This window comes from Penaeus japonicus, unplaced genomic scaffold (assembly GCF_977035675.1).
Source record: "Penaeus japonicus unplaced genomic scaffold, GWHDUDI00000001_assembly GWHDUDI00001920, whole genome shotgun sequence".
In the NCBI taxonomy this organism is placed as follows: Eukaryota; Metazoa; Arthropoda; class Malacostraca; order Decapoda; family Penaeidae; genus Penaeus; species Penaeus japonicus.
The window spans coordinates 1-11358 of NW_028236322.1; the positions used below are offsets into that span (position 1 = coordinate 1).

An 11358-nucleotide genomic window follows, 5' to 3' on the forward strand; every position below is an offset into this window, starting at 1 on the left:
GGTTAGGTTAAGGGGGTTGGGGTATGGGTTAGGGGTAGGGGTTAGGGGTTGGGGGTTGGGGTTGGGGTCAAGATTAAGGGGGTTGGGGTATGGGTTAGGGGTAGGGGTAGGGGTTGGGGTTTAGGGGTAGGGGTTGGGGTCAAGATTAACGGGGTTGGGGTATGGGTTAAGGGTAGGGGTAGGGGTTAGGGGTAGGGGGTTAGGTAAGGGTGGGTTGGAGTTGGGTGGGGGGATGGAGTTAGGTAGGGGTGGGGTAGGAATGGGGTTAGGGGTAGGGGGTAGGGGTTGGGGCATGGGTTAGGGGGGGTTAGGGTAATGGTAATGATAATCATAATAATAATGATAATTATGATAATGATAATGATAATCGTAATAACAAGAATGATAACAACAACAATAATAATAATAATAACAATAATATTAATAATAACGATAATTATAATAATATTAATGATGATAACTGAAATAATAATATGAATTAAGATGATAGTGACGATGATAATAATCACTATTAATTAGAAATTACTAATTATGATGATGATATTAAAGATAGAAAAAAAAAATAAAAATAAATAAAAGAGAGAAAAATAAAATCCCCTGACCCAAAATTCCCTTAAAAACCCTTAAAAACCCTTAAGATCCAATTTGAGTCCCTTAAAATCCCTAGAGATCCCTTAAAAATTCAACAAGATCCCTTAAATTCTCTTAAGATCCAATTACCTAAAAATCCTTTAAAATTGTAAGACTCGCGTTACCCTAAAATCCCTTAAACTGGATTGCTAAAGACGTATCTTTAATTTAAATAATTTTAAGGGTCTTAGTTCGTGTTCTTAAGAATTCTAAGCCTCGTGGATCCCTTAAGTCACCCTAAATTCTCCCTAAAATTACCTTTAAGAAGAAAAAAGCTTTGAAATATTTAAATATTTAAAAAAAATGAAAATTTAAAAATATTCAAATATTTAAATATTTAAAAAATTCAAAATTTAAAAATATTTAAATATTTAGATATCTAAATATGAAAAAAATAAAAATATTTAAATGTTTAAAAAAGTAAAAATATCTAAATGTTTAAAAAAATAAAAATATTTAAATATTTAAAAATATTGAAATATCTAAAAATATTTAAATATTTAAAAATATCTAAATATTTAAAAATATTTAAATATTTAAATATATCTAAATATTTAAAAATATTTAAATTTTTAAAAAATATTTAAATATTTCAATATTTAAAAAGCTTTGATCCCACCACCACTGGACTTCCCGATCTGCTTCTATCTCCCCCAACCCACCCTCAACCCACCCTATAAACCCATAACCACAACCACTCGGAACCAACAATAACCACCCATTTAAACCCATAAAACCCACCAACCCACCCTCGAAACCCACCCAACCCACCCTATAAACCCCCCGACCCACCCTATAAACCCTAACCCACCCTCGAAACCCACCCCATAAACCCCATAACCCACCCTCGAAACCCACCCTCAAACCCCCAACCCACCCTCAACCCACCCCATAAACCCCATAACCCACGACCCACCCTCAAACCCCCAACCCACCCTCAAACCCACCCTCAAACCCACCACCACTCACCCTGGACTTCCCGATCTGCCTCTATCTCCCCCCCTCCCACCCTCAACCCACCCCATAAACCCCATAACCCACCAACCCACCCTCAAACCCACCCCATAAACCTCAAACCCACCAACCCACCCTCGAAACCCACCCAACCCACCCTCGAAACCCACCCCATAAACCCCATAACCCACCAACCCACCCTATAAACCCCAACCCACCCTCAAACCCACCCTCAAACCCACCCTCAAACCCACCACCACTCACCCAGGATTTCCGGATCGACCTCTGTCCCCCGGTGGGCCGCGTCTCAGGACGTTGTCCCCGGTGGGTCCTCGTTGACCTCTCAAACCTGGAAGTCCATCTCTCCCTGGGGCACCGGGGAAACCTGTGAGGGGGGGGGGGGAGGGGGGGTTACTCATTTTTTACTCATCTTTACTCATCTGGGTGAGGGAGGTGGTTTGTTTGTCTGTCTTTACTCATGTGGGGAGGTTGTCTGGAGAGGTTGTTCTCGGAGAGAAGTACTTGTCATTTACTCATCTTTAACTCATGCTAAGGGAGAAGAGGTGGTTTGGTGTTTTACTCATCTTTACTCATCTGGGTGAGGGAGGTGGTTTGTTTGTCTGTCTTTACTCATGTGGGGAGGTTGTCTGGAGAGAGGTTCTCGTCTTTACTCATCCTGGTGAGAGAAGTACTTGTCTTTACTCATCTTTACTCATGCGGGTGAGAGAGGTGCTTGTTTTTACTCATGTGGGGAGAGGGAGGGGGGGGTTACTCATTTTTTACTCATCTTTACTCATCTGGGTGAGGGAGGTGGTTTGTCTGTCTGTCTTTACTCATGTGGGGAGGTTGTCTGGAGAGAGGTTCTCGTCTTTACTCATCTTTACTCATCTAAGTGAGAGAGGTGGTTTGTCTGTCTGTCTTTACTCATGCGGGGAGGTTGTCTGTTCGTCTTTATTCATCTAGAATTACTCAATTCTACTCATAAGAGTTTTACTCATTTAACCTTGCAATTGACTCATCCTGACTCATCCAACATTGTAATTCATACTAACTCCTCCAACTTTGCAACCGACTCATCCTGCTGACTCATAATCCTTGGACTTTAATACTCACCTGGAACTCCATCTTCCTCATCCTCCTGACAGATGCCTATCCTCCCTGACTCATAATCCCCCCTGATCATGACTTTCCTCCCTGATCATTCTTCATCTCCTATGCTCCCGGATCATGACTCATCCCCCCTGACTCATGACTCATCCTCCCTGACTCATCCCGCTGACTCATCCTCCCTGACTCATCATCCTCATCCTCCCTGACTCATGACTCATCCCCCCTGACTCATGACTCATCCTCCCTGACTCATCCCGCTGACTCATCCTCCCTTATTCATCATCCTCATCCTCCCTGACTCATGACTCATCCTCCCTGATTCATGACTCATCCTCCCTGACTCATCATCCTCATCCCCCCTGACTCATCCTCCCTTATTCATCGTCCTCATCCCGCTGACTCATCATCTTCCCTGACTCATCAACATCATCTTCCCTGATTCATGACACATCCTCCCTGACTCATGACTCATCCTCATCCCTGACTCATGACTCATCCTCATCCCTGACTCATCATCCTCATCCTCATCCCTGACTCACCTGGATCCCTGACTCATCATCCTCATCCTCCCTGACTCATACTCCTCCCTGACTCATGACTCATCCTCGCTGACTCATCCTCATCCTCCCTGACTCATGACTCATCCTCCCTGACTCACCTGGATCCCCCACCACTCCCTTGAACCCAGGGAGACTCCCCCCGGGTAACCCCTTTTCCCCATCAGGTCCGTCAGGTCCGAAGTCCCCGGGTCGGCCCTTCTGACCCGTGCGACCTGCTTTCCCGGCCTTGCCAGGGCGACCTGCGATGCCCTCTTGACCTGGCTCGCCCTTCTTGCTTGGGAGACCTGGTGGGAGAGAGAGAGATTTGGGGGGGTAGGGTATGGGGTAGGGTGGAGGGTGAGGTATGGGGGGTATTTGGGATGGGTGGAGGGGAGAGGGGAGGGGGGTGAGGGGGTGAGGGGATAAGTAGTTTAGGGTGGAGGGTGTAGGGTGGAGGGTGGTTTTTTGTTCGGGTGAGGGGTGAGGGGTTGAGGGTGATGGGGTGGGTGAAGTATGAGGGGGTGTAAATTAGGTGGAGGGTGAGGGGGAGGGTGTGAGGGTGGGGGGGGGTAAAGGAGGGGAGCGAGAAAGAATAGGAGAGAGAGAGAGAGGAAGAGAGAGAGAGAGAGGGAGAGAGAGAGGTGATGGAGGAAGAGGGAGAGGGAGGGAGAGAATGAGAGAGAGAGAGAGAGAGAGAGAGAGAGAGAGAGAGAGAGAGAGAGAGAGAGAGAGAGAGAGAGAGAGAGAGAGAGAGAGAGAGAGAGGAGGGAGGAGGGAGGAAGAGGGAGAGAAGGGGGAGAAAGAAAATCATTATTATTATCATTATTAATCACAATTCATATATTCATCTATCTATTTTTCAGTCTGTCTCTATCTCTCTATGTATCCGCAAATTTAAATAGTGAAGAATTTATATATACTGTATACACACATCTATCTATATCTATCTATCTATATTTGTATATATATATTTATATGTATATATCTATATATATATATATATATATATCTATTCAATATATATATACATACCTATATAATATACATACATACATATATCTTATATATATATATATATATATATAATATATATATATATATATATAATATATATATATATTGAATGTTATGTACATGACGAGAAAAAAAAAAATATAAATATATAAGAATTATATGTCATGAAGAGAAAAAAAAAATATATATATATATATATAAGAGAAACAAAAAAGAGTAGATAAAATAAAATTATAATGAAACAGATAATAATAACAATATAAAATCATTATTAAGCACGTTTCCCTCCAAATCTATCAGGCTGACTAAAAAAAAAGAGAGAACATAAAACAAATATATATAAAACAACAGCAACAACCGAAACCAATAATGAAAAAAAACAAATACCAATACACTAAAAACAAAACAACTACACAACTAACAAATTTAACAAAACAACTACAAAAAAATGCTTACTAGGCACGTATCCCTCCCCAACTTACCAGGCTGGCCAATGGGACCACGCCTACCAACCTCGCCGATTCGTCCAGGGATGCCGGGTCGCCCTATATCTCCTTTACGTCCGTTGTCGCCATTGAATCCCTGCGTAAAATTAAATCCGTTGTTATCTATTAAGAGAAAAATCCATCGGCAATGAATTAAAGGGATTCAGTTGAAGAGATTAACGAGTAAGTCAAATGGAAGAAATTAGTTAATAGATTTAATAAAAAAGATGGTAAATGGATTAGGCAAAGATCTTTTTTTCAACTTTAAGTGAAATCCTTCGAAAAAAAAAGTGTACAAAAAATATCTTCAATGTCCTTCCAAAATCTTATGAAAAATCCCATTAAAAAATTCTTATTGAGAATTCAACAAACTCCTATAAATTACTTTTCACAATTCGAAAAAAAAATATCCATTTTAGACTCCTATGAATCCTATGGATTTCTCTCGTAATCTAAGAGAATCCTTCACGAATGCTAGTGAATCCTTCAAAAATCCTTTGAAATCCTTAAAAATCGTGAATACTTTTAGGAAATCCTTCAAAAATCCTTTGAAATCCTTAAAAGTCGTGAATAATTCTAGGAAATCCTTCAAAAATCCTTTGGAATCCTTCAAAGTCGTGAATAATTCTAGGAAATCCTTTTAAAAAACTTTGGAATCCTTCAAAATCGTGAATACTTTTAGGAAATCCTTCAAAAATCCTTTGAAATCCTTAAAAGTCGTGAATAATTCTAGGAAATCCTTCAAAAATCCTTTGAAATCCTTCAAAATCGTGAATACTTTTAGGAAATCCTTCAAAAATCCTTTGAAATCCTTAAAAGTCGTGAATAATTCTAGGAAATCCTTCAAAAATCCTTTGAAATCCTTCAAAATCGTGAATAATTCTAGGAAATCCTTCAAAAATCCTTTGGAATCCTTCAAAATCGTGAATAATTCTAGGAAATCCTTCAAAAATCCTTTGGAATCCTTAAAAATCGTGAATAATTCTAGGAAATCTTTCAAAAATCCTTTGAAATCCTTAAAAATCGTGAATAATTCTAGGAAATCCTTCAAAAATCCTTTGGAATCCTTCAAAATTGTGAATAATTCTAGGATATCCTTCAAAGTCGTGAATACTTCTAGGAAATCTTTCAAAAATCCTTTGAAATCTTTCAAAAATCCTTTGAAATCCTTCAAAATCGTTAATAATTCTTGGAAATCCTTCAAAATCGTGAATAATTCTAGGAAATCCTTCAAAATCCAATCCTAGAAAAATCCTAGAGGAAAGTCTAGATAACCCTAGAAAAATCCTAGTGGGGAGTCCTAGAAAAATCTCCAGGAAGTCCTAGTGGATATCCTAGGAAAAAAAACAAAAAGATCCTAGAAAAATCCAAAAAGATCCTAGAAAAATCCAAAAAGATCCTAGAAAAATCACTCGGGAAGTCCTACCGTGCTGCCCTTGGCCCCTGGAAGTCCGTCAAAGCCCCTGTCGCCCCTGAGTCCCTGGCGTCCGGGCTCCCCTGCCTCTGCCGGAGAACCTCCTACGATAGGACCCGGAGATCCTCTGTCACCGGGCCGACCTGGGAAGCCCTTTTGACCCGGGTTCCCATTCGTGCCCTGGGGTCCTGGGTCACCTGGGAGTCCTGCGGGGGAAGGAGGAGGAGGAGGAGGAGACGGTATGGTTAGTGTAGGTAGGTTCGATTGTGAAGTTTGAGGTTGCGAGGTTGTGAAATTTTTTAATTTTTTGGAATTACGAGGAGAGGGAATAGTCAGCGTAGGTATGTTTGGTTGTGAGGTTTGGGGTTACGAGGTTGTGAATTTTTAAAAAATTTTGAATTACGAGGAGGGTGAATGGTCAGCGTAGGTAGGTTTGGTTGTGAAGTTTGGGGTTACGAGGTTGTGAATTTTTAAAATTTTTGGAATTACGAGGAGGGTGAATGGTCAGCGTAGGTATGTTTGGTTGTGAAGTTTGAGGTTGTGAGGTTGTGAAATTTTTTCGTTTATGGCATTACGAGGGGGAATAGTCAGCGTAGGTAAGTTTGGCTGTGAAGTTTGGGGTTGTGAGGTTGTGAATTTTTAAAATTTTTGGAATTACGAGGAGGGGGAATAGTCAGCGTAGGTAAGTTCGGTTGTGAAGTTTGGGGTTACGAGGTTGTGAATTTTTAAATTTTTGGAATTACGAGGAGGGTGAATGGTCAGCGTAGGTAAGTTCGGTTGTGAAGTTTGGGGTTGCGAGGTTGTGAATTTTAAATTTTTTTTGGAATTACGAGGAGGGGGAATGTAAGTTTTGGTCGTGAATGTGAATTTTAAATTTTTTTTGGAATTACGAGGAGGGGGAATAGTCAGCGTAAGTTTGGGTTACGAGGTTGTTTTTAAAATTTTTTCAGCGTAGTTGTGAGAGTTTTGGGGTTGTGAGGTTGTGAATATTTAAAATTTTTGGAATTACGAGGAGAGGGTATGGTCAGCGTAGGTATGTTTGGTTGTGAAGTTTGAGGTTGTGAGGTTGTGAATTTTTTTCGTTTAGGTAAGTTTGGCTGTGAAGTTTGGGGTTGCGAGGTTGTGAATTTTTAAAATTTTTGGAATTACGAGGAGGGTGAATGGTCAGCGTAGGTAGGTTCGGTTGTGAAGTTTGAGGTTGTGAGGTTGTGAATTTTTAAAAATTTTGGAATTACGTAATTGTTAAAGGGTTTGAAATTTTTGAGATGTGGAGTTGTAAAAATGTGAGATTCTAAAATATTGTGAAATATTATCAATTTATGACACGTTACAAAATACGGAATATGTAATTGTAAAAGTTTATGAAAGGTTATTCATTTTGGTATTATGAAATTATGACTTTTAGAGGAAATTTAGGAATTATGAATTATGAAATTGTACATTTTTGGAAATATGAAATTATAATATTTCAAATTATAGAATGATAATTGTTTTGAAATTATGAAATCAAGGATTTTACGAATTATGAAATTTGGATATTATGATATTTGGAATTAGGAAATTATAAAATATTTTATACATTACATTTTGAAAAACGAAATTTAAAATTTGATATGAAATATTGTCAAATATAAAATTTGTTATGGAATTAATAAATTTCCAACTTACCTGTCGAATCAGAAATTAAATATTTAATTAGTGGCAGTTATCAAACCATTTAACCATCCATCTTTCTCTCACTTTCCTCTTCTTTCTCTCTCTCTTGTTCTCTCTTTCTCTCCGATTCCACAATCTTTCTCTCATTCGGTCTTTCTGTCTCTCTAATACATTCCCCAATTTTTTTTTCTCTCTCTCTCTCTCTCTTTTATTTTATTTTATTTTACTAATAGGCAGATACATTCGTCACTCTCTCTCTCTCTCTTTTTCTCTCTCTGTCCACAACTTTTTTCTCTCTTTCTTTCCCCTCTCCCATTTTTCTCTCATACCCCATCTTCTCTCTCTCTCGCCTTCTTTTTCTCTCTTTCACTCACTCTCTCGCTCTTTCTCTCTCTCACTCTCGTTCTATCTCTCTCTCTCACTCTCTCGTTCTCTCTGTGTGTCTTTATCTCTATTTTTTCCCTCTCTCCTTCTCTCCCATTTCCTCATTTTTTATCTCACTCCCCCACCCCCTTCCTCTCTCTCTCTCTCTCTTACTATCTCTTACTCACTCTCTCTCTTACTCTCTCTTACTCACTATCTCTCTCTCTTACTCACTCTCACTCTCTCTTACTCACTCTCACTCTCTCTTACTCACTCACTCTCTTACTCTCTCTTACTCACTCTCACTTACTCACTCTCTCTTACTCACTCTCTCTCTTACTCACTCTCTCTCTCTCTTACTCACTCTCTCTCTCTTACTCACTCTCACTCTCTCTCTCTCTTACTCACTCTCTCTCTCTCTTACTCACTCTCTCTCTCTTACTCACTCTCACTCTCTCTTACTCACTCACTCTCTTACTCACTCTTTCTCTCTCTCTCTTACTCACTCTCACTTACTCACTCTCTCTCTCTCATACTCACTCTCTCTCTCTCTCATACTCAATCTTTCTCTCTCTCTCTCCTTCGTACCTGAATTTCCAAACCTTCCTGGGTCTCCTTGACCTCCCTTGACCCCTTTCCTTCCGTCTGGGCCCTGGGGTCCAACCAGGACTCCCCCGTGGGGTCCTGGCAAACCGGCGTCACCTTGGTCACCTCGGATGCCAGATGTTCCCGGAAGACCCATCATGCCCATTTCGCCCTATTTTTGGAGGGGTATAGGGGTTGAAATTAGGTTAGAAAATTGGGTAGGTGGGAGGTGGTGGGTGGCACTAGTGCTGAAAATTGGTAATAGGTCAATAGGGGTGATAATTGTGGTGATTATGGTGAAAATAGGTGGTATCGTTGCTAGTTGTTCCTTGCTAGATCCCTCATGCCCATTTCGCCCTATTTTTGGAGGGGTATAGGGGTTGAAATTAGGTTAGAAAATTGGGTAGGGGGGAGGTGGTGGGTGGCACTAGTGCTGAAAATTGGTAATAGGTCAATAGGGGTGATAATTGTGGTGATTATGGTGAAAATAGGTGGTATCGTTGCCAGTTGTTCCTTGCTAGATCCCTCATGCCCATTTCGCCCTATTTTTGGAGGGGTATAGGGGTTGAAATTAGGTTAGAAAATTGGGTAGGGGGGAGGTGGTGGGTGGCACTAGTGCTGAAAATTGGTAATAGGTCAATAGGGGTGATAATTGTGGTGATTATGGTGGAAATAGGTGGTATCGTTGCCAGTTGTTCCTTGCTAGATCCCTCATGCCTATTTTGATCTATTTTTGGAGGGGTTTAGGGGTTGAAATTGGGTTAGAAAATGGGGTAAAGGGAAGGGTGGAAGGTGATGGTTGTTGTAAAAATTGGTACTAGGAAAATAGGGATGATGATTAGGGTGATTATGGTGAAAATAGGAAGTATTGTTACCAGATATTGCAAAGAAATATATTAACACATTTATCTTTTTTTTTTTTTTTCTAGAGTATAGAGGGCTTAATGGCTGGCAAAATGGTTAAATAGGTATAAATAAAGAATAGGTATAATATATGGATGATAATCAGGGGTGTTATAAAATCTAAAATGACAAATATAGTAGTAAAGATAATGATAAAAAAAAACGAAAAACAGATACTTTATCTCATCCCCGTTGATTTATTTATTTATTTATTTATTTTTTCTAAGGGATCACAATAGATACTTTATCTCATCCCCGTTGAGATTAATAAGGCTAATTTATTTTTAAATTGCATCCTTTACGTAAGGGATTCACACTTTAGATAAAATTGGATTAATAATGCGATTAATTTGCATCATGGATTTACAGAGTGATAAATACTCGATTTTAATAAGTTTTACAGATTTGGAATACCCGATTGTATGCAATGTGATATGTCGGAGTTGCCAATATTCCTCCTATCGCCGATTCTGTTTTTATTTTGGGTAAAATGGATTAAAAATGGAATTAGTTGCTGGAATAATGAAAATATTCAATATCAATCATAATTTAAACTAAATTAATCTAATTGATTTTAATTGACATTAGAAAATCAATTCAAATCAATATCACTATCTTTTATTAAGATATTGATGATAATTAATTATCAATTATTGATTAATCATTAAAGCAATTATTTTGTATAATTTTCATAATAACTATTTTTTTAAGGATTGAAAAGTAAAATAATTAATGAAAAAAAATCCTAATATATATATAACACAATTTGGTAATGGTTATTAAATTAATAATTATGAAATTAATTATAGAATCATTATAACAAACTAGAATCTAGAATCAATACAAGAATAAAAGAATAATAATTAATTGAAGAAATATTAAAAGATATTAAGAAGAATGAATTAAATACAAGAATAATTTAGATAAATACAATAAATGATAAAATACAAGAATAGACTAGAAAAAAAATACAAGAAATTGAATTAGAGAATTAAAGAATAAATTAAATACAAGAAATCTAAAGATTTCTCTTCCCTCTTCCCTCCCTCCTTCCCCTCTCCTTTCCACCTCCCCCTCCCCCCCCTCTCCTCTCCCATTCCCTCTTACCTTCTTCCCGTTGACCCCAGGTAGGCCTGGGGTCAACTCCCTCTCCCTCTCCCCTCTCCCACCTCCCCCTCCCCCCCCTCCTCTCCCATTCCCTCTCCCACCTCCCCCTCTCCCCCCCCTCTCCCATTCCCTCTCCCACCTCCCCCTCCCCCCCTCTCCTCTCCCATTCCCTCTTACCTTCTTCCCGTTGACCCCAGGTAGGCCGGGGGTCCCTCTCTCCCCCACCAGCCCGACGCGTCCTTGGGGTCCGGGGAAACCATCCCCATTCTCCCCAGGGGGTCCCACCAGACCCCGGGGTCCAGGTATTCCGGGAATGCCCGGGTCGCCGTTCAGCCCTGCGGGAGTAAGATGAGTAAGGTGAGTAAACTGAGGAATAAGATGAGTAAAAGGAGGAATAGGATGAGTAAACTGATGAATAAGATGAGTAAAAGGAGGAATAGGATGAAGGTGAGTAAACTGAGGAATAAGATGAGTAAAAGGAGGAATAGGATGAGTTAGGTGAGTAAACTGAGGAATAAGATGAGTAAGGTGAGTAAACTGAGGAATAAGATGAGTAAGGTGAGTAAACTGAGGAATAAGATGATACAAAGGAGAATAG

At 39.5% G+C, this 11358-nt stretch overlaps 1 protein-coding gene across 1 annotated transcript; it reads right to left on the reverse strand.

The window, feature by feature from the left end:
• Positions 1–623: 623 nt before the first annotated feature.
• Positions 624–11095, reverse strand: LOC122260876 (uncharacterized; the record flags this gene model as incomplete). The annotated part of the gene is made up of 7 exons (XM_086535672.1): positions 624–663; positions 1849–1969; positions 3353–3538; positions 4730–4829; positions 6159–6352; positions 8754–8922; positions 10938–11095. Coding segments are annotated over 7 exons (968 nt in total), but the record flags the coding sequence as incomplete, so codon positions are not given.
• Between the last annotated feature and the right edge of the window lie 263 nt (positions 11096–11358).